The sequence below is a fragment of the Podarcis liolepis genome, assembly GCF_965112155.1.
Source record: "Podarcis liolepis genome assembly, chromosome: 14".
Lineage (NCBI taxonomy): Eukaryota > Metazoa > Chordata > Lepidosauria > Squamata > Lacertidae > Podarcis > Podarcis liolepis.
The window spans coordinates 48,365,683-48,385,288 of NC_139569.1; the positions used below are offsets into that span (position 1 = coordinate 48,365,683).

General features: G+C 44.3%; 1 protein-coding gene across 1 annotated transcript in view; it reads left to right on the forward strand.

Moving 5' to 3' along the window:
* The window catches only part of LOC310693816 (uncharacterized protein), a 62,550-nt gene extending 43,379 nt beyond the window's left edge, over positions 1 to 19,171 (forward strand). The window contains exons 12-17 of the mRNA XM_083476193.1: positions 990 to 1,090; positions 3,665 to 3,833; positions 13,152 to 13,543; positions 15,172 to 15,846; positions 16,525 to 16,747; positions 18,555 to 19,171. Of these exons, the coding sequence (XP_083332319.1) occupies positions 990 to 1,090; positions 3,665 to 3,833; positions 13,152 to 13,543; positions 15,172 to 15,846; positions 16,525 to 16,747; positions 18,555 to 18,695 (1,701 nt within the window). The 3' untranslated portion in view covers positions 18,696 to 19,171. The remainder of the gene's footprint in view (positions 1 to 989; positions 1,091 to 3,664; positions 3,834 to 13,151; positions 13,544 to 15,171; positions 15,847 to 16,524; positions 16,748 to 18,554) is intronic.
* The last annotated feature ends 435 nt before the right edge of the window (positions 19,172 to 19,606 follow it).

Sequence of the window (19,606 nt, forward strand, 5' to 3'; positions counted from 1 at the left end):
TTACACGGACTGCCCAGCGGTCCGTGGACCATCAATTGGGAAGCATTGGTCTATACTCTACATTGACGTAACAGCAATTCAACAGGATTTTAGAAAGAGGTTTCACCCAGCTCTACCTGGAGATGCTTGGGACTAAACTTGGGGCCTTCTGCACGCAAAGCAGAGGCTTTACTGCTGAGCGACAGCTTTTCCAGGAAAACCCTGGAAGCTAGATCAGAGTGTTAGCATCTAGGCTTCTCATTGCTCCCGCTTGCAAAACCTGTCAGGACCCATGGGAGCTGTGACATGAAAGGGAGCGAAGCACTGGATAAGTCTCCCCTGTCCATAGGACACTCTCCTCCAAATCACTCAAAAAAGGAGAGGGAGAAAATCCAGATTGAGAGAGGAGAATGTGTGGGAAGGCAGCTATAGGAGGAGAATGTCATATGAACAACAGAAAATTAATGGAAGTACAGGAAGCTTACTATCCACACTGAATGACAGTAAGGATGAGTCCTAAGTCCAACACTCTCCACTCCTCTCCCATGCCAGCTTTCATCTTTTTCCTTTCTCACTTTCTGCACCTCCAGTTTAAGAAATTCCCTATAAGCTTCCTTTTAAACACCTCCTGCTCCCCCACCTCTGTTGTCTTAATGTTCTCCTTCAATGGTAAAAATAAATAAAGCAAGCCTCTCTTAATCTAAAGAGATTAAATGATAGGCTATGCAGTGGCTAAGAGTGTTGACTTAGGACAGGGAAGGAGACTGGTTCGAGGCCCTCCCTGGGTGACCTTGGGACTGGTCACCATCTCTAACCGGGTTCAGCAACAGGGGTGGGGCCTGGAGCAGGATGAGTCATGTACACTATCCTGAGCTTCTCTCAAAAATTAAAACAGATACTAATGAAGAAAATTTCTTCATTGCTTTACAGTATGCATGTGTAACAATTAATTGCAGGGCCTGCTGGGATATTGAACTGAAGAATTGAGTTGTCAATTTTGTATATTTCAGAATAAAGAATTGCAAGACCGTTTGGATTACTTGATGGAGTCACAGTCAAGGACTGATGTAGAAACCAGAGATGTTGGAGTAGGATGTGACCTTCCACTGAGGTATCTGGGCTTGAATCCATTCAGGGGGAATCCTTTTTAGCCCACTTTGTTGAGAAACTGAGACAACTAAAGCAGCTGCCACCCCTTTGCAAATTCATGGAATTGTGAAGTTTTTTTGGGGGGGGGAACGTGGGCAGGTGGGCATTTCCGTGGGTGAAATGGTGCTTCTTCAAGGCCAAATGAGGAACAGTGATTTGTCACGCGTAATAAACTTTTATATGCTTGCTGTGTTTCAGCTTGCCAGAGGAGCCTGAAGTCTTAGCGGCACGCTGAATAAGTCATTTCACTAGAGCAGTTTAATGAAGCACTAATAAGATTACTCAGTTATGATTTTGCCCTTCTGACATTAACAACCAGCTACGCTGGTTTCCAGAGCTTCAGCCTAGAGGCGGCGATAATAAGACAAGTTAAGAAATTTCCAGACCGTGTGACAGCTATTTATGTGATGCTTCCTGGGGACCCTCAAGGTGCCAAAGCATCTATATGTGGTTCATTTGGAAATTTATCATTGACCTTTACTCTGCTTAGCTTTATGGAGCCCTTAATTTTTTCTGTTTAATTTTTATAAGTAAATAAGAATTAATGATTTTTTATGGCTTGAGGAAAGCTCTTAAGGCCCTAAACCAAAAGAATGTGTATGGGGAACGTGGCAGATGTTCCTCAGTTTGTAGAAACTTGGCAAATGCCAGTAAAACAAACAAACCAGGAAGAGGCTTTTTTCACGCTGTTTATGAATAGCTAATTGCCATTCATCAGGCATAGGCTTAATGTATTTTCTGCACAATGAAATAAAGAGACCCAATAATATCCAAATACAACCTATATTATACTAATAATAAGTTTTCAACCATGTGCAAAAGTGTTAAGTAGCAATTAATACCAACAACTATGGGTCACTGGTAAAACATCTGTTTAAATAAAGTCTTTTGCAAGTTCTTATACATAAATAATAACTTCTAGTTCCTGGGGGGAAAGTTCTTAATCAGATTCCAGTTTGAATGCTGAAGTCTCTGAATGCATGTGTCTCTGGGGACTTGCATGTACTTAACATGTGACCCTTAAACAGACTTGTGAGAGGGGAATGCTTTCTGTGGGTTGATCGTGTGCCACTCTGGCACATGGTTCCAGGTTCCAGGAATTCACACCAAGAGCTTGAGTTGAATGCTGAAGTACAAGATATATTAAGGTAGGGTGGGGAAAGGAAGTTCAATTACACACTAAATAGTGTGTTCCTTGGGCTCCCCCCCCAATAATCTACTGCACTCAAACCCCCAAAGTGGAGAAAGAGATCTCCAGTGGAGAACAGAGAAAGAGAGAGAGGTTGCTAACTAGAGTAGATTTAAAGGGTTGGGAATCAGAGGAGTTCCTGCAGTTGCAAATGACTAAATGACTAGTGGGTGTGGGTGGGTGTTGATTCTAGGGCCAAGCATCTAGGCCAGAGTTCCTCTGCTTCAGGTTCTCTTACGATTTTTCAGCTCTTGGGACCCACAAGCTCTGACATTCAGTTGCTCTGAGTAAGACTGCAGTGGGAAGCAGAGGAGAATGGTGGGTGTGTACAGAAAGAAGTTCCAAGCATGTGCCAGAATCTGTTCTCTTTTTTTGGAGTCTGGTTTCAAAGGAATGGCTGGAAGAGAAAAGGAGAAAGGAGACAAAGGCTGAGCTTTCCCTACCCTTATTAGTTAAAAATTCATTTGAAGCTCTGCTTGAGATTGCTATTGTGCCTCAGGTGTGATGTTTTTATGCTGGTTCCTCAGGAAGTATGATACAAGTATTGTCTTATTTGCCCAGGTACATAATAACCCACATATGAACCAAAGGTTATTGTTTACCTTGATTTTGCATGATAGGTAGATCTTATACCTACACTTTGGGAGGGGGGTGATTGAAGTCATCTTTTGTGGGGCTCACTAGGTCAGCCTTTTGTAAGCCAGTTACTGTCAATTCCTGTGGGTGTTGCAGTGTAAAAAATTTGAGAGTCAAATTACCTGCCCCTGGGGTTTAGGGAGCAGAGCTATTCCCATCATGCATCACTGTCCTCCCCACTTTTCCAGTTCAGTGTCTGGAGACTAAAGGTGGACTGCAGTGGGCTGCCATGTTACTACAAGTTGAATGTTAGATGCAATTCTTCCAACATGCTGTGTCTTTTTTAAAAAATAAAGAACTAGCAGCCTCATACCCAGTGTTGCTTGGGAATTCCAAGAAACCAAAAACCAGTGCAGTTTTGAAAGGTTCAGTCCAACATTTTGATTCAAAATGGCATCCAGATGTATCCAAAGATAGATCAAGACTTGCTCCTTGGTCTCAGGAAGCATCATGCAAAATTTGGTTTTGATATTTTAAGGTCTCCAAATATTGAACAGACTCTATAACGAACCATCAAACAATTTTCTAAAACATGTAGAAGATTTGTTTCTGGTTACCAGCTGTGCTGCATGAAGGACTTTCCTCACTCTACTGGCTCAAGGAAAGAGTTATATTTATTGTGGATTCCTTTTCATTGGTTTTGATCAGCCAAACAGTATTGGTTGATTTCTCGAATGTCTAACATTTTGTGCTGTTGGTTTTCATTCCTAGCACTGAGAACAGCGGCACATCTTCCGAGACATCAAAGCCTGCCAGGACATACACTCCATTCAAGAGAGTCTTGGAGTATTCATCAAAGCGCAGCACAACTGCCATCATTCCAGGCCCAGGAACTCCTCACACATGTTCCAGCGTCTTGAAACTCTGCAGCTTGAAGGACTGATGAGGCAGAGAAGCCTTTCAGACACTTTGTTCATGAAGCTGCCCTGTATTTATTTGCAAGGGAACCAAAGGTGAGCAAAACCTCTGCCCCTGTTCCTTTTTTAGAGGAAGGAGTATGCAAAGTCACCTGCCACATTTTGAGCACACCTGAAGGAGAGGCTGCTGGACAGCAATCCTAACTGCACATGGAAACTCATTTCTCGTTTGAACTTTAATCTAATTCTACTTCACAGAAGTGCCATTTTCTTTACTTGAAAAGGGCATTAATTTCAATGTTACTCTTTTCCTTTTTGGAAAAGTGGTAGTTACAGCCAAAGATATATTGGCCGTTTGCTTGGGAAGGAAGTCTCTGCTTTTTTAGCTCTTTAAGATGCTGATTCTGAAAACACTGAATGGGACCACGGTGCTCCTGAAGAGGGAGGCAGGGACCACCACCAAGGAAGCGTGCCAGTGGTGCTCTTGTGAGCTTTGTGGAAAGGAACGAATTTGTTGGGTTTCTGCAACAAGGCACGTAGCTTTCTAATCTGTTAACTACCAAGTTTATTTCTGAGATCCACAGTTTCTTTTCAAAGGGACTTTTTCAGTCTTTCATACCCACCTCTCATCTGTCTCCAGGAAATATAGCATTGGTTCTTCATGTATTTTAATACCTGGAAATACTTACGTGTCTATTTATAACCTTCCTGTTTAACAAAGCCTATTATTTTGTATATTGAAAATCCCTGAATGCTGTTCCCCTGAAATATGGTTAAAAATCCTTTGTTCTGAAGCTTAAGCCACATTTGACTAACTCACTGTATATGCATTTTTATAATATGCTATGTTGTATTTTAATGTCATTTAACATCAGTTCTGGAGGGGCTAGCTATTCCTCAAGGAATACACAATGTGTAAGAGTTAACAGGGAAAATGTTGATTTAAAATGATTAGCATCATGCTTTTAAAGACTCTGGCCCATTGTCACTGTGTTTCACATTTGCCTATACTCTTTCAACAGAGCTCTTGTTATTTTCATGTATGTGCACTACTTAATTAGTAAATAAAAAAGAACACTGTATAGGAAGTCTGAGGCCATATGAGTCACTTGGATAACTCTGCACAAGAGAACTAATTGCTTAGGATATCCAGCCACCTCAGTTCCTTCCCACTTGGCTCTAGTGTGCCTGTTTGAATAAATAATTTTTGCAAATTGTACCAAAGGCAACATATTCCACATTTACAAATGGAGGGAAAACCTAAATATGAAGTATATATTTCCTGTGATGTTATATATTCCATTTATATTGTTATGAAATTGTTACTGTGGGTGGGACTATCATGCCTTTGCCCTTGGCTTCCCAAGGCAATACGTGGTCAGAGTCTGGGATTTGATGAAGTAATGTTAATGGTTTCCAGCGTGACTGAATGCCTAGGAAGTAGTTTGAGATTGTTCTGGAAGGTTGTGAATGGAGAGAGAGAGACATCGGAGGTTGAGGAAGAAGAGTGGCATTCCTTTTGCTGTCATGGGGAGGAGGCTGAAGTCTCTGAGTGAAGCAAACTGCACTTTGCAACAGAAGGAGAGAGTGCAGCGCTGAGGGAGCTGAAACGTTGAAAGCACCTGGGTGTGCCTCTTTCTGGAGATTTGATTTATTGCCATTTGTAAATAAATCTGATAATACAAAATGCTGCAAGTCTCTAGTGTTCCCTCCTCCGAAAAAATGCAAGCACTTGGGAAGCACCTGCACACCTGGAAATCTTCATCACTTGGGGAAGTGATGACCATGTGACAATATGTACTGTAGGTATATATAACAGCAAAGTGGATTGGGTTCAAAATGGCAAGAAATATGGGGCTTGAGGGCCCAGTCTCTTCTAGTGCTTTGCCTTTTCTTCATATACTTTGGACAAAAAATCTTGAGTCATGTGTGGGGCAGTCCTACAAACAAAAACAGAGTCTTGCTGCTGGAATCAGACTAAAGGGTCTTCTGGTCCAACGTCCTGCAAACAGCACTCTCCTAGGCATGTTTACTCAGAAGTAAGTCCCAGTATGTTTGTTTAAAGCATTTCTACCCACTCTTCTGCCCAAACAAGCTCCCAGAGCAGCTCACAAGCTAAAAAGACATGACAAAAAAGAAACAGGAGGGAGGAGGGGGGAAAGCAAATTCATGCACTAATTCTGCAGGTCATGGAACCAGATCTACTGCTCCAGATTCCGGGTTCTTGCACTAGGGTTCTTTGAACATAATGGAGGAAATCAAACACTGGCAAGGGCTTGTCATTGAGCCTACCTAGTGGCAATGAAGGCAGCAAAGAAGGAATACTTTACTATCTCCATTGCATCCTCTTTGTACCATCCAGCAGAGCTTTTCCAGGTGGTGCAGGACATTTCACAGTCTCTCCAGAAGAAGGTGACAGAAGGTGGTAGCTTGCTGTGATTTGTTTGCAAAGCAATTTTAACGATAAAATTGCTTGCATCTGCGGGGACCTTGACTCCTTTAGGCACCAAGCAAAAAAATCCTCTTCTCCTAGGCCTTTGGCTAATGAAACAACATATGACCTTTTATACAGGAGCCAGGGTGGGTATTATTTTTCTTTGTTACTATGTTGCACATTTTACAATATAAAACTGCCCTGTGATCCTTGAATGAAGAGTGGTATACACATTTAATAAATAAATTAAAAATAAATAATAGTGTACAAGCCCAGGACACCTTAAGAACCGCCTTGCCCTAGACATCCCAAGTTGATCACTGAGATCATCTGGGAGAACAGGGTCCCCATGGAGCAGAAGCTTGACTTATGTCAATGAGAAGTTGTGCCTTCAGTGTTCTGGGCCCAACTTTGGAGTTCCCTGCTTCTAGAAGTCAGACAGGCTTCCTGATGAGTTTCAGGTCCCTGGTTAAAATCATATTTCAGGAGACTGTTTTTATGCGCTAAAAACACATAATCCCACCAGACTGCCCCACTCACCAACTACTGCATTCTACTCTAGCTGGTTTCCGGACAGTATTGAAGGGCAGTCTCATGTAGAGTGTCCTGCAGTTGTCCAAGAGGGAGGTCACTAGTGCATGGACCAAGGCTGGGCTATCCCAGTCCAGGGAAAGCCATAGGTGTTGTGAGACATAGGTTCAGCCCTACCAGGAAGATTTCAGAGATTTCAGGGTCTACTGCGATTAGGACTAGCAATGGATGCAACCCTAAGGGGTGAAGCACTGTATAAATGGCTGAAATAAATACAGTGGTACCTCGGGTTAAGTACTTAATTCGTTCTGGAGGTCCGTTCTTAACCTGAAACTGTTCTTAACCTGAAGCACCACTTTAGCTAATGGGGCCTCCTGCTGCCGCCGCACCGCCAGAGCCCAATTTCTGTTCTTATCCTGAAGCAAAGTTCTTAAGCTGAAGCACTATTTCTGGGTTAGCGGAGTGTGTAACCTGAAGCGTGTGTAACCCGAGGTACCACTGTAAATGAAATGAAAACAATTCAATTGAAACTTGGAGATTGCAGAGTTTTGAGAAATTAAAGGATAAAGTGCGAGATTGGTTACATTATGCTCAGATTAGGGAGGTTTTCAAGGCAGATAAAAAAACAGGTTTCCAGGTGGAAAAATCGAAACTGGAAACAGAACTGCTAGAACCTAAGATCAAGGTACTCTCAAAAATGTATAACTTGCTGTTGAAATGGAATACACAAGATGAAACTGTCAAATCAACTATGATAAAATGGGCACAGGACATTGGGTATAATATAATGTTTGCTGACTGGGAAAAGTTATGGACCACCGGAGTGAGGTTCTCGGCATGTAATGCCTTGAAAGAAAATATTATGAAAATGATATACAGGTGGTACATGACCCCAGTCAAGCTGGCAAAAATATATCATCTGCCTGATAATAAATGTTGGAAGTGTAAAGAAAATGAAGGAACATTCTTTCACCTCTGGTGGACTTTTCCAAAAGTGAAGGCCTTCTGGGAAATGATCTATAATGAGTTAAAAAAGGTATTTAAGTATACCTTCCTTAAGAAACCAGAGGCCTTCCTTTTGGGCATTGTCGGCCAAGGGGTGTTAAAGAAAGACAGAACCTTCTTTATGTATGCAACAACAGCAGCAAGAGTACTTATTTCAAAGCACTGGAAGACTCAAGATTTACCCACACTGGAAGAATGGCAGACGCAGCTGATGGACTACATGGAACTTGCGGAAATGACTGGCAGAATTCGGGACCTGGGAGAAGAGACGGTGGAAGAGGACTGGAAAAAAATTAAAGACTATTTACAAAAACACTATAAACTGTATGAATGTTAGGAGAATGCACGATTGAAAGCAATATGGCAGCAGCAAATTTTGTTGTAAGACATACGAGAATAAGTGAGACTATAAGGAAGTGATGAAATTTGAAGTAATATTATGGTTAAATTAAGCAGTTTAATTTATGATAAAGTTATTTGAAATTTGGGACATAATATTCGAAATTTATACAATAAGAATTGAAATAAGCTAATAAATTGCTGTCTATAATTAGGTAACCGAGAACGCAGGGAAGTGTGATGTGAGGAAGTCCAAAGATTATGAAAATATGATTTATGAACAGCTGTATTTTATATGTACTTTTTTATTTTTTGTTTATTTCTTAACTTTGTTTTAACCTTTTTTGTGTGTACGGTGATGGTATTTTATATGTTTGGTGGTTTATTTGTCCTTTAAAAAATTGCAATAAATATCTTATAAAGAAAAAAGAAAACAATTCAATTGAAAATGGTACTACCTCCTTGGATAGATAGCACATTTGGCAAATTAGCTTGCACATTACATAGTCAATGGAAGAGGAATAAATGTGAGCTTGCCTAAAAATGATGAACAAACTTGTTAAGAGTTGAAAAATGAATGGATATGGAAATTTTCTACAACACTCTTCCAACTGTGCAAACCAAGCAGGGTATAATGGGCCAAAAGTTACCCCTTAGCAAAGGCAGAAATGAAACTTCCTATTTTGACAGGGGAAACCCCAACACTATACATGCAAGTCACCCCTGGAGATGACCTTGGCTCTGTGACTTCACTTTGCTGAAGTTTTATTTCTATTTAAATACTGATATTGTAAGTAGGGCACCTCCCGAAATATACTGGAAAACACCTGCCAAGTCAGATATGAGTGTGGACTTTGAAACGAGGAGGGGAATGTAGTTCACATTCTTGCAGCTGAATGATGACTGCTGCAATTACTTCAATTGTAACTTGGAAGTGTGTGGGCAGAGAATTTCTCTGGCACTACGGAGGTGCTAATGAGGTTGCCTCACATGGCTGATGCTGTCTGTCGCGTGATTTTGAATTAAAGTTATGGTCACACAAATATACTGTATGCTTTATTTTCTCTAAGAATTCTGTATCTTTTCCCTCACATCAACATCTTGTCCTTAGCTAAATTAAAATAAGTTCAACTTCTGAGTACCTTTAGAGCAATATAAAACAAAGACCACCTGATACAATAGAGCAGGGTTCCCCAAACCTGGGTCTCCAGCTGTTTTTGGACTACAATTCCCATCTCTAACCACTGGTCCTGCTAGCTAGGGATGATGGGAGTTGTAGTCCAACAATAGTTAAAGACCCAAGTTTGGGAAACTGCAGTAGAGGACTAGAGTCTGGGTTTTCCCCAGGCAGACTCAACTACCTTCCCCCAAAGTCGAACCACTAGATTCTAAGTGCATTTCAGTTTTGAGATTTCTGTATAGGGTTTAAATGGCACTTTACAGAGCAATGTTAGCAAAAGAGATTCCTGCCCCAAAGAGTTCATGATCCAAATTTGGACTGTTGGCTAGGTGTAAGTCAACAGAGAAAAAACATTTCTCCCTTTGATATGGAGCTGGTGTCTCTCAAGGCCAAGCCTATAGGACACCAAAAAGACCTCATCTATGAAACTGCCTTGTCTACCGAGATCACCTGATGAGGCCACTTTACTCACATGTTATCCACCAACTTCTAAGGCAAGGGGGGGGACCTCAGGCCCATTCCCAGGCCATGCCTCTCACCAGTCCTTCCGCATGCCCTCACCCTTGAGTGTTTTTATCTTGTTGTATTGTGTGCTTTTGCTTGGCTAGATGGAAGATGGGGAGGGGAGTCTATACCTATTGTACAAAGTGTCACACACACCCCATTCATTTTTTTGCATCTGGCTCTGCCCATCACCAGAATGCCCCCACCTCTGTTGTCCAAAAGGGAATGTGGCTCTTGGGCTGAAACTGGTTTTGCACCCCTGTTCCAAAGTGAGGCTGGTGGGGAGATAGTGGGCCTTCCTTCAAGGACTACTAGCCACAGTGGCTATGCTCTGCCTCCATAGTCGGAGACTGTAATGCTTCTGAGTCCCAGCTGCAGGAGGGGAGAGGGCTCTTGGGCTCGGGTCCCACTTGTTTGTTTCCCAAAGGCATCTGGGTGGCCACAGTGAGAACAAGGCTGCTGGACTAGATGGCCCCCTTCCTCCTGATCTAGCCCTGGCAAGGATCGCTTGGTGGAGGGTAACAGTGGGAAGAACATAATAATAATAAAAAATTCCTTCCAGTAGCACCTTAAAGACCAACTAAGTTAGTTCTTGGTATGAGCTTTCGTGTGCATGCACACTTCTTCAGATACACCCAAGTGTGCATGCACACGAAAGCTCATACCAAGAACTAACTTAGTTGGTCTTTAAGGTGCTACTGGAAGGAATTTTTATTATTATTATTTTGACTATGACAGACCAACACGGCTACCTATCTACTACTGGAAGTGGGAAGAACGTTTTGTTCAGGCAATACTTTGGTTTGACTAGGGTTAATTCTTAAGGAGCTTTTGGTTCTCTTGTTTTGATGGGTTCCCTTACTATTCTTCATATTGTTAGGCTTGGTCTTGCAGAATTTATTTTGATACTGTCATGCATTTATGGGTGGTGGGAACCTCAGACACTACCACATTTCAAAAAAGTGGGATAAATAAATACTATATCTGTAGCTGTTTCACAAATGATGTGTCTGTCGCGCAGGAGCTGTGCACATAGAATACTTTTGCCAAGTACTGTGCAGTACCGCAAAGTGGTAATGCCCTATTTCACATTTTGCTTGCTTGCTCAGGTCAGAAGTAAGGTCCACTGAACTCAGAAGGATTCACTTTTGATCAGGTGGTTGTAATTTCTTCTCAAGAAGAAACATCCTTTGCAGAGTACATTTTACACTTTTGGCTGTGGCCTGCTTTGTTTTTGCTGATCTGAAACCCATTCACTTAGAAGAAATATTAGGAAAACCCTCCTAGTTTGGTGGCTTTTTCTTCTTAGGGAAAAAGAAAAGAAAGCCCAGACCAGTACAATCAGTTGGAAAACGGAAATATGATGATGCAGTTACCGTTCAGCCAAATATCTGATAAACAGGATGGGCTGTGGCATGGGCCTCATCCCAGAGGGAAGGAAGGAAGGAAGCCTATTTCAGCGGGAGCTTGGACTTTAGGATGGAAGCAGGTCCACTAAGTGCTCAGCTTTCTCCGGGAATGTTTTAAGAAACGGGAGGTGTAAGGCCAGAACGTGAGTCTGGCTGGGTTCAGTATTTCTGTGAGAGCTGAGACTTCTTCATCTAAAGCCATCCATGTCCCCTTCTAAATAGAAGGGCTTGTAGCTCAGTGGCAATGCCTCCACTTTGCAGCAGGCAGACGGTCCCAGGTTCAAATCTCAGCATCTCCAGGTATGGTTAGGAGGGAGCCCTGCCTGAATCACTGGAGAGCTGCTGCCAGGCAGTGTTGACAACAATCTGACTTGGTATAAAGCAGCTCCTAAGTCTAGGACTTGCCAATCAGAAGGTTGGCGGTTCGAATCCCTGCGACGGGGGGGGGGGGGAACCCGTTACTCAGTCGCTGCTCCTGCCAACCTAGCAGTTTGAAAGCGCATCAAAGTGCAAGTAGATAAATAGGTACCACTCCGGCAGGAAGGTAAATGGCGTTTCTGTGTGCTGCTCTGGTTCACCAGAAGCGGCTTAGTCATGCTGGCCACATGACCCAGAAGCTGTACACCGGCTCCCTCGGCAAATAAAGCGAGATGAGCCCCGCAACCCCAGAGTTGGTCACGACCGGACCTAATGGTCAGGGGTCCCTTTACCTTTAAGTCTTCCCAAGGGGGCAAACCATTGTGCCTTCGCTCTAAGGAACAGTAAAAAGGTAAAGGTACCCCTGCCCGTACAGGCCAGTCGTGTCCGACTCTAGGGTTGTGCGCCCATCTCACTTAAGAGGCCGGGGGCCAGCGCTGTCCGGAGACACTTCTGGGTCACCACTTCCGGGTCACGTGGCCAGCGTGACGAAGCTGCTCTGGCGAGCCGGCACCAGCGCAGCACACGGAAACGCCGTTTACCTTCCCGCTAGAAAGCGGTGCCTACGGTATTTATCTACTTGCACTTAGGAGTGCTTTCGAACTGCTAGGTGGGCAGGAGCTGGGACCGAACGGTGGGAGCTCATCCCACCGCGGGGATTCGAACCGCCGACCATACGATCAGCAAGCCCTAGGCGCTGAGGTTTTACCCACAGCGCCACCCACGTCCCTGTCTAAGGAACAGTATCTTTTCTAAAAAAGCAGCAGTAAGGAGATGCTAGTTCACCTCAAAGGAAATAGTTCTACATGTGCTCTGAGGGCGCTTATAAAACTTAAAAGTCTAGCTCCCACTCGGAGAATTTTAGAGTTGAAGGGGACACCAAGGGTCAACCAGTCCACCCCTGCAATGCAGGATTTACAGGTAAATCATCCGTAAAAGATGGCCGTCCAACCTCTGCTTAAAAACTTCCAAAGGAGAGTCCAACACCTCTTGTTGGAATCTGCTTCACTGTCAAACAGCTCTTACTTTCAGAAAGTTCTTCCTGATATTTAGCCAGAATCCCCTTTCTTGTAACTTGAATCAGTTGGTTTGAGTCCTACCCTCCAGAGCAGGAGAAAACAAGCTTTCTCCATCCTCCATGGGACAGCCCTTAAGATATTTGAAGGTGGCCAATCATATCTCCTCTCAACAGTTCCTCCTAAGGCTTGGTTTGCAGATCTTTGATCATCTTGCTCGCCCTCCTCTGCATAAGTTTGCCAACACCCTTCCTAAATTGTGGTGCCTAGAACTGCACACAGGACTCCAGGTGTATTCTGCAGAATAAAGTGGTACCATTCTTTCCCTTGACGGAGACTCTATACTTCTGTTGATGCAGAGTAGAGTAGCATTAGCCCTTTCTGCTGCTGCACCACACTGTTGATTCATTGGCCATCATTGGGCATTAATTAGTATTGTTGACGATTGGTTTTAATGATTAGCTCCACATGCGCCCAATGCGTTTTGCAATTAATTTTATAAATAGAACCGACTTATATATAAGGGAGAAGAAGGAGGAGCCAAGCAGCCTAAAAACGTCGGAACGCGTTTGCAGCAGCGCCTCTCTGGCTCCTGCCGAAACGGCTGCCTAGGAAGCGAGCGAAGGCGTAAAGGCGCCACCGAAGTGTTATGGCCACGCTGGGGAGCCGTAGGGCGCTTCCGGAAACATGGCGGCGCCCACCGGGGGCCGGAAGCGGCGGAGGTGCCGCTGCTGTGTCCGTCCCCGCCCGCTCTCCTCCTGCCTCCGGGACCATGCGGGCCTCCCCTCCCCGGGCGAGGCATGGCGGCGGCGGCGGGGGCGCCGGAGCAGCTGCGAGGCCGGAGCCTGCCGGAGCTGCGAGAGATGCTGAGTCGGCAGGAGAAGCTGCTGGGGGACCGGTGAGAGGCCGGGGACGGGAAGGAGGGCCGGGCCGACTCCCCCTCCGCGGCTGGGCGAGCAGCTCCCCTTCCCCTGGAGAGCGGCGCTCCCTCCGCTTTTACCTTCCGGGGGGCGCCCCTTCAACCCCGGGAGAATATTAGTAGCAGTAGTAGTAGTATTAACGATATTATTATTATTATTATTATTATTATTATTATTATTAATTATACCGCCCTTCACCCTAGAGCCCCAGGGCGGATTACAGCATCAAAACGCAATTATAAGTTGTAAGAACAGTTAAAACAACTTGCACAGCCCTTTGTTCTGGTACCAACGTGAACGAGGACTCTTAAAGCATTTCTGTTATTGTATTTCAGAAATGTATCATTTGCCTACTTTTCTACGAAGATCAATAGCTGTTATTTACGTGCTGGTTTCCTGCTACTTGGTGCCCCTCAAAGCACCTCACAGTCAATAAATAACACATACACACGCACGTGGGAGAAAGGTAGTAGATAGGTAGCCGTGTTGGTCTGCCATAGTCAAAATAAAAAAATTCCTTCCAATAGCACCTTAAAGACCAACTAAGTTAGTTCTTGGTATGAGCTTTCGTGTGCATGCACACTTCTTCAGAAAGGCTAAGTCATAAAACCATTGGTCTGCCTGGCTCACTGTGTTTTTCACTGATGAGCAGCAGCTCTCCAGAATTTCAGGTGGGATTCTGGGCCAGCCCTTGTTGGAGATGCTGAGGACTGAAATGTTTGCATGTGAGGCAGGTGCTTTAGGTCCTTCTCAGATATGACAAACTAAATGAAATTGTGCAGCATCAATAACAAAAGAAACACTAGAGGCTTCTATGGAAATGGTTGTCACATATAAATTGCACACATAAAGGCACACTGCCAGTGAGCTGCTGTTTTTTAATTCAACTAAAACTGTTTTATCTAAAAATTAAATGTTGTTGAATGTGATATGAACATAGAAACACCGCAGGAACACTGATATGCCTATTGTCACCTGTGAAATGTTAGAAGATCTCCCCCTCCAGAAATGAAAGCTCCAAGTAAGGGTGGCCAAATGTCACATAGGGTCATATGTGCCCCTCTACCCTGTTATATGTGCCAAGGCTGGGGGGGGGGGCGTCATTTCCTTATCTCATTAGTAGCATGAGATTGGGCTGTGGCTCAGTGGTAAAAGCATCTGTTTAGCATACAGAACAGTCTCTGGCAGGAAGGTGAGAATCCAGCATGAAATCCTGCTGTGAGTACAGTACCAAGCTAAATAGGTGAATCGTCTCATTCAGTATAAGGTAGCTGCCTATGTTCCTATGATGCCAACTTCAAATACTGTACAATATGGCAATCTTGGTAGTTTCAACATTTTTAGTTTTCTTTATTAAATACAAGTAAAATAAACATGCTTAATTAGATTGTTCTCTAGGACATAAAAAGATTTTATTATGCAAACAATTTCCCCCCTGAAAATCTTCTGGGAAAAACCATGCTGTTGCATTTGACAACCTCAAACAAATAGAAGGGATAGTAGCAGACTGTTTGCTAATGGGCTTCAGAGGAATTCAAAATGTGAATTAGAACTCATCCTTGAATTCTGTTTACCTTAGTGTGTATCTTCATCACATCTATTATAGGAAATTTGTATCCAGGCTTCCGGATAAAGGTAAAAAGATATCCAACTTCGTTGAGAAATTGAAGATTGCCATTGCACAAGAGGAAGAGCTGCAGAGAACAGCTGAGCTTCTATCTGCTGTTAGATTAGAGTTCCAGGAAAAACAAGAGGCAATCAAATCTAGCAAACAAAAAGGGGTTGTCAGCAACAAGTCAACATGCCAAGACCCACCTCTTATTTCTGAACGTCACTACAATGAGATTGAATCATCTCTGCAGAACAAGCAAAGCGTCTGGACCAAGAAAAGAAGCAAAGGAAACAGAAGTGCATTAGTAGGACAAGCCCCTGAGGACACCAGTTTTCTTCAAGGAGGCAAAAATGTTTTGGAGGTGTCAGTAGCCAGGCTTCCAAAAGATGCTCAGGAGGCTCCCAAGCGAAATTCTCTAGACAAAGCTGAGAATCCAGCACAATCTGCAAGCAGCAGCAGCAGTGAAGCACTGGTGGATGCCTTCGAAAGAATTTCAGTTGGAGGGGGAGAGAGTGGGGAGAACTCTGAAAATGGGCAGAGTTTTGACTGTAAAGGCCGTGCTTTTCAGAACTTTCCAAACACACCACCCAAAACTCCACATTACATGCAAGTGCTGGAACTGAGAGCGAAGAACCCTGTGGCAAAAAGAAGCAAATTTAAAGCGAATGTGTGAGTACTGTAGGAAACGCGCTCTCGCAGAGAGAGCTTTTGCTATAACCACAAGTGTGGGTATGTTTTATGCATACTGGGAAGTTTATGATACATATTTTGGGGAATAAATATTTTTTAAAGGTAGGATTATAAAATAGTTATTATTTGCTGTGATACATTAGAATCATAGAATTGTAGAGGTGGAAGCTACTCCCGAGGATCGCCTAGTCCAACCCCTGCAATTAAATGCAAAACCACCAAGCTATGGCCCTTTCCCGAATGCAGGGGGAGCTTAGCCCAAGCAGTGCAGAGCCACAGGGGTGTCTTCCACTCAGAGACCCCTAAATTCTCTCTTGGGCGAATGCCAGGTGGACTTGAAGGAAACCAGGCAGCAGCTGCCACCTGACCAGAGCTGCCATTTTCTCTGCCATGGAGAATACATAGGAGAATACAAAGTGTTTCAGTCCTCTTATAAACCATAATCCTTGGGACAGAGCAAGATGGGGGGTCATTTTAATTCCTTGATTGCTTCATGGCCCCACTCTTCTGTGCAAGCACAACTGAGGAAGCAGATGTTAGCCTCAAACTCGTCCACACCTGAAATTTCAGAGCGGAATAAGAGTGGAGGGAAGGAGCAACTTTATGTGCCAGAGGGCCGGGAGGCATTTCATGAGCTGTGCTCTTGGTTTCTTCTAGATTGCTGGCTGAGTCAAGTGGATCGTCTTGTGGCTCCCCAGATATCCCTTCACCTAGAGGCCCCCCCTTTTCCCTTTCTGCAGAGGAAAGACGCCACAGAGATAAGAAGCACTTGGATGACGTCACAGCCGCTCGGTTACCCCCTCTGCATCATGAGCCTACGCAGCTGCTCTCCCTAGAAGATTCAATAGCGATTCAGATCCAACAAAAGGAAGCTTATGAGGTATAGATGAAAGCACTGGTGCTTTGCGCGAGCTCCTGTTACATATTATGGGAACATGCAGATTGGGGTGGTGGAGGGGGAGAAGTGTCTGCTAGGATTTTGTTCCAAGGAGGCAAAGAGGCTTCAATACTTTTGCTTTGCCTTGGGCTGTGGAGGACAGAGGAAAGAAAGGAGGCGCAAGGTCCAGCCCCAGCCCCAAACCAACATCAGGGAGAATGCATTGCTTGGTGGTGGTACAGCCCAGCTTATCCTGCAGAATCTGCAGGCTCAGTGGAAATGTAGCAGGAGGTGGGAGAGATGTGCCGTGCATCATGTGGGAAAGGTGGGTAGGAAACTTCTCTCTCTCCCATAATACTCAGTGGGGGTCATCTGGTGTAGCTGGGGGGTGGAAGGTTGAGGACAAGCAAAAGAAAGTACTTCTACATGCAAAATACAGTCAGATTATGGAATTCACTCCCACAAGAGGTAATGGGGGCTATCAATTTTGGTGGCTATAAGAGAGACTAATTCATGTAGGATGAGACTACCCATTGCTACTAGTCAAGATGGCTGTGTTTGAGACCCCGTTAGAGGCAGTATGCTCTGCAAGCCAGCTGCCAGTGCTGTTGTGCTCCGTTCTTGTGGCTTCCCATAATAGGAACCTGGCAGGCCACTGTCAGGAGAGGATCCTGCAGTAGATGAGCGCCTTTTGGCCTCATGCAGCTGCTGCAGGGCTGTTCTTGTTTCTGCCTGAGATATTGGAAAACTATTGCCAGTCAGAGGAGGCAATACTTTGATCAGTGGCCTGACTCAGCAGTACCAGTATTCAACTTCACCCAAAAGATGCTGATTTCTAAAAACACTTGGATAGGAATATTCTGAATAGAAATGTTCAGAGCAAACTTAGCTTATTTCTTTTGATACTTATTCCCCATTTGTCTGTGATTGCAATCTAACTCATGTTGACTTACAAGTAAAAATACGCAGATTGCAAATAAGCCAGTTTTGCATAGCTTTGAAATTCTACATGCTGAATTTGAGTTATGAATCTTTTTCATATGCACATCCACTTAATTTACTTGCAAGCCTTAATTTAATTGAAATGCAGGTGAGAATGGAATGAATACAGAAGAGTATCGGGCACTAAATTAATACGGTCTTGTCACGCTCTGCTTTGTTTTCTTTTGCTTATTGTGATGTTAATAAACAACTTGGGACGGTTTGTCTGTAATTAAATTACAAATAATGTCATATCTGGTCCAACCATCTCGGATTTGTAGACTCAGCTAGATAAACATCAGCCAGAGTTGATTTTTTTCTCTGAACACCTTCGCCTGAAGTGCAGTTTGCCTGTAAAGGACAATTACTTCCAGCATTTAACAGCTAGTTTGCTCTATGATGTCTCTTTCTTTCTTCAAGTTCATGAATTAATACACTGGTGTTGAAACTCAGTGGTTAAGGATGCCAGAGAAAAGAGACGACTGGATCTCCCTCTCCACCTACCTGCTTGCACTGGGCTTTTTGTCCTTAGGGTCCCCTTCACCAGCTTGTTCTGCAACTCTCTCTCTCTCTCTCTGTGTCCAAATACTTCCCAGTGTTCAGCACAATGTGTCAAAGTTGCTTTAGCACTGTGAATGGCGGTCTTGTTTCCCCCCCACCCCTCTTCTCCACTGCCTTTCTTTCTAGCATGGCACTGCGCCTCGACACCAGGGGATTCTGTGGGCAGCTCATAGTATATGGCTTTCTCTGGTGTGTTTCTGTTGGGCCTAGGGACCACCCTGGCATTTACTCACTTTCAGTAAATGGTTTCTCTTCTCTGTTTTTATAGGAAATGCTAGCCAAACTTGCAGCCCAGAAGCTTGCCGGCAGACTAGGCCCTCAGATGGCCAGCTATGAGCCAGAGGGGGAGACGCTGGGCAACTACAGAGAAGTGAGGGACGAGGAATGCTACAGCTCGGCTGAAGACTGAGCCCAAGGCAGAATCTGCAGCGGATGCCTGGGCGAAGACTCAGAAGGATCGCAGTGCTTTTTGCTCTTGTGGGCTGCTACATCTTAGCCCAAGGATGTTAGGAGTGCTCACCTGCGGAGGCCCTGGATTAACCAGAGTGCTGCAGAGGTTTCCAGATTCCCTGTTCCCTTTTCTGTTGCTTGCCAAAGAAGTTGGTGCATTTTGAAAGCTTGTAAGTCATAGAAGCAGCAGTCCACAGTGGCCTGCCTCAGTTGGGTTTGTGCAGGGGCATACTGAGTCTGCTGTGCCCCCCATGTAAAAGGGGGAGGCAGCGGATGCAAGAGCAGCCAAGTCTCTGTCTTCTAGTCTTTGACTGATTCCAAACAAATGTAGGATTTGTTAACTTGTGTAAAAGATTACAAATATTTTCTATTTAAAAATACAAGTGTTGTGTTTCTATATTTTTCTATGTGGCATTAAAATTCAGGAGCAGCATGTTTCAGTGTGTGTCTCCTTGTGATGTCAGGGTTAAGATACCTCCCCATCAGTTAGTTGCACTGCCTGTGAAGGCATCTCCTGGATCAGGGCTGACCAAACCGGGGGGCGGGGGGCGGGAGGGAAGAAGTGTACATCTCTGCTCTGTAGATATTTGCTGTGGGGAAGAGAAGATCCAACCCTTTGCAGATCAATAGTCTCTAGGAGTGCTGCAGGTATGAGGCACACGTGCTGGGGTGGAATGAAGGCATTCAGAGGCAGGAAGTGACTCAAGAGGCAGATCAGTCATAGTCCTTCACCTTCTCAGAGTATGTCCAGTTCAGTTCTGCAGTTTCCTTTTGCTGCCTCCTGATTAAACTTTGTTGGAGCCACTGTTGGGGGGTGGTGTGGTTAGATAGAGCCCTTGGGACTGTGGCAAAGGCTCATAGCACAGTGTT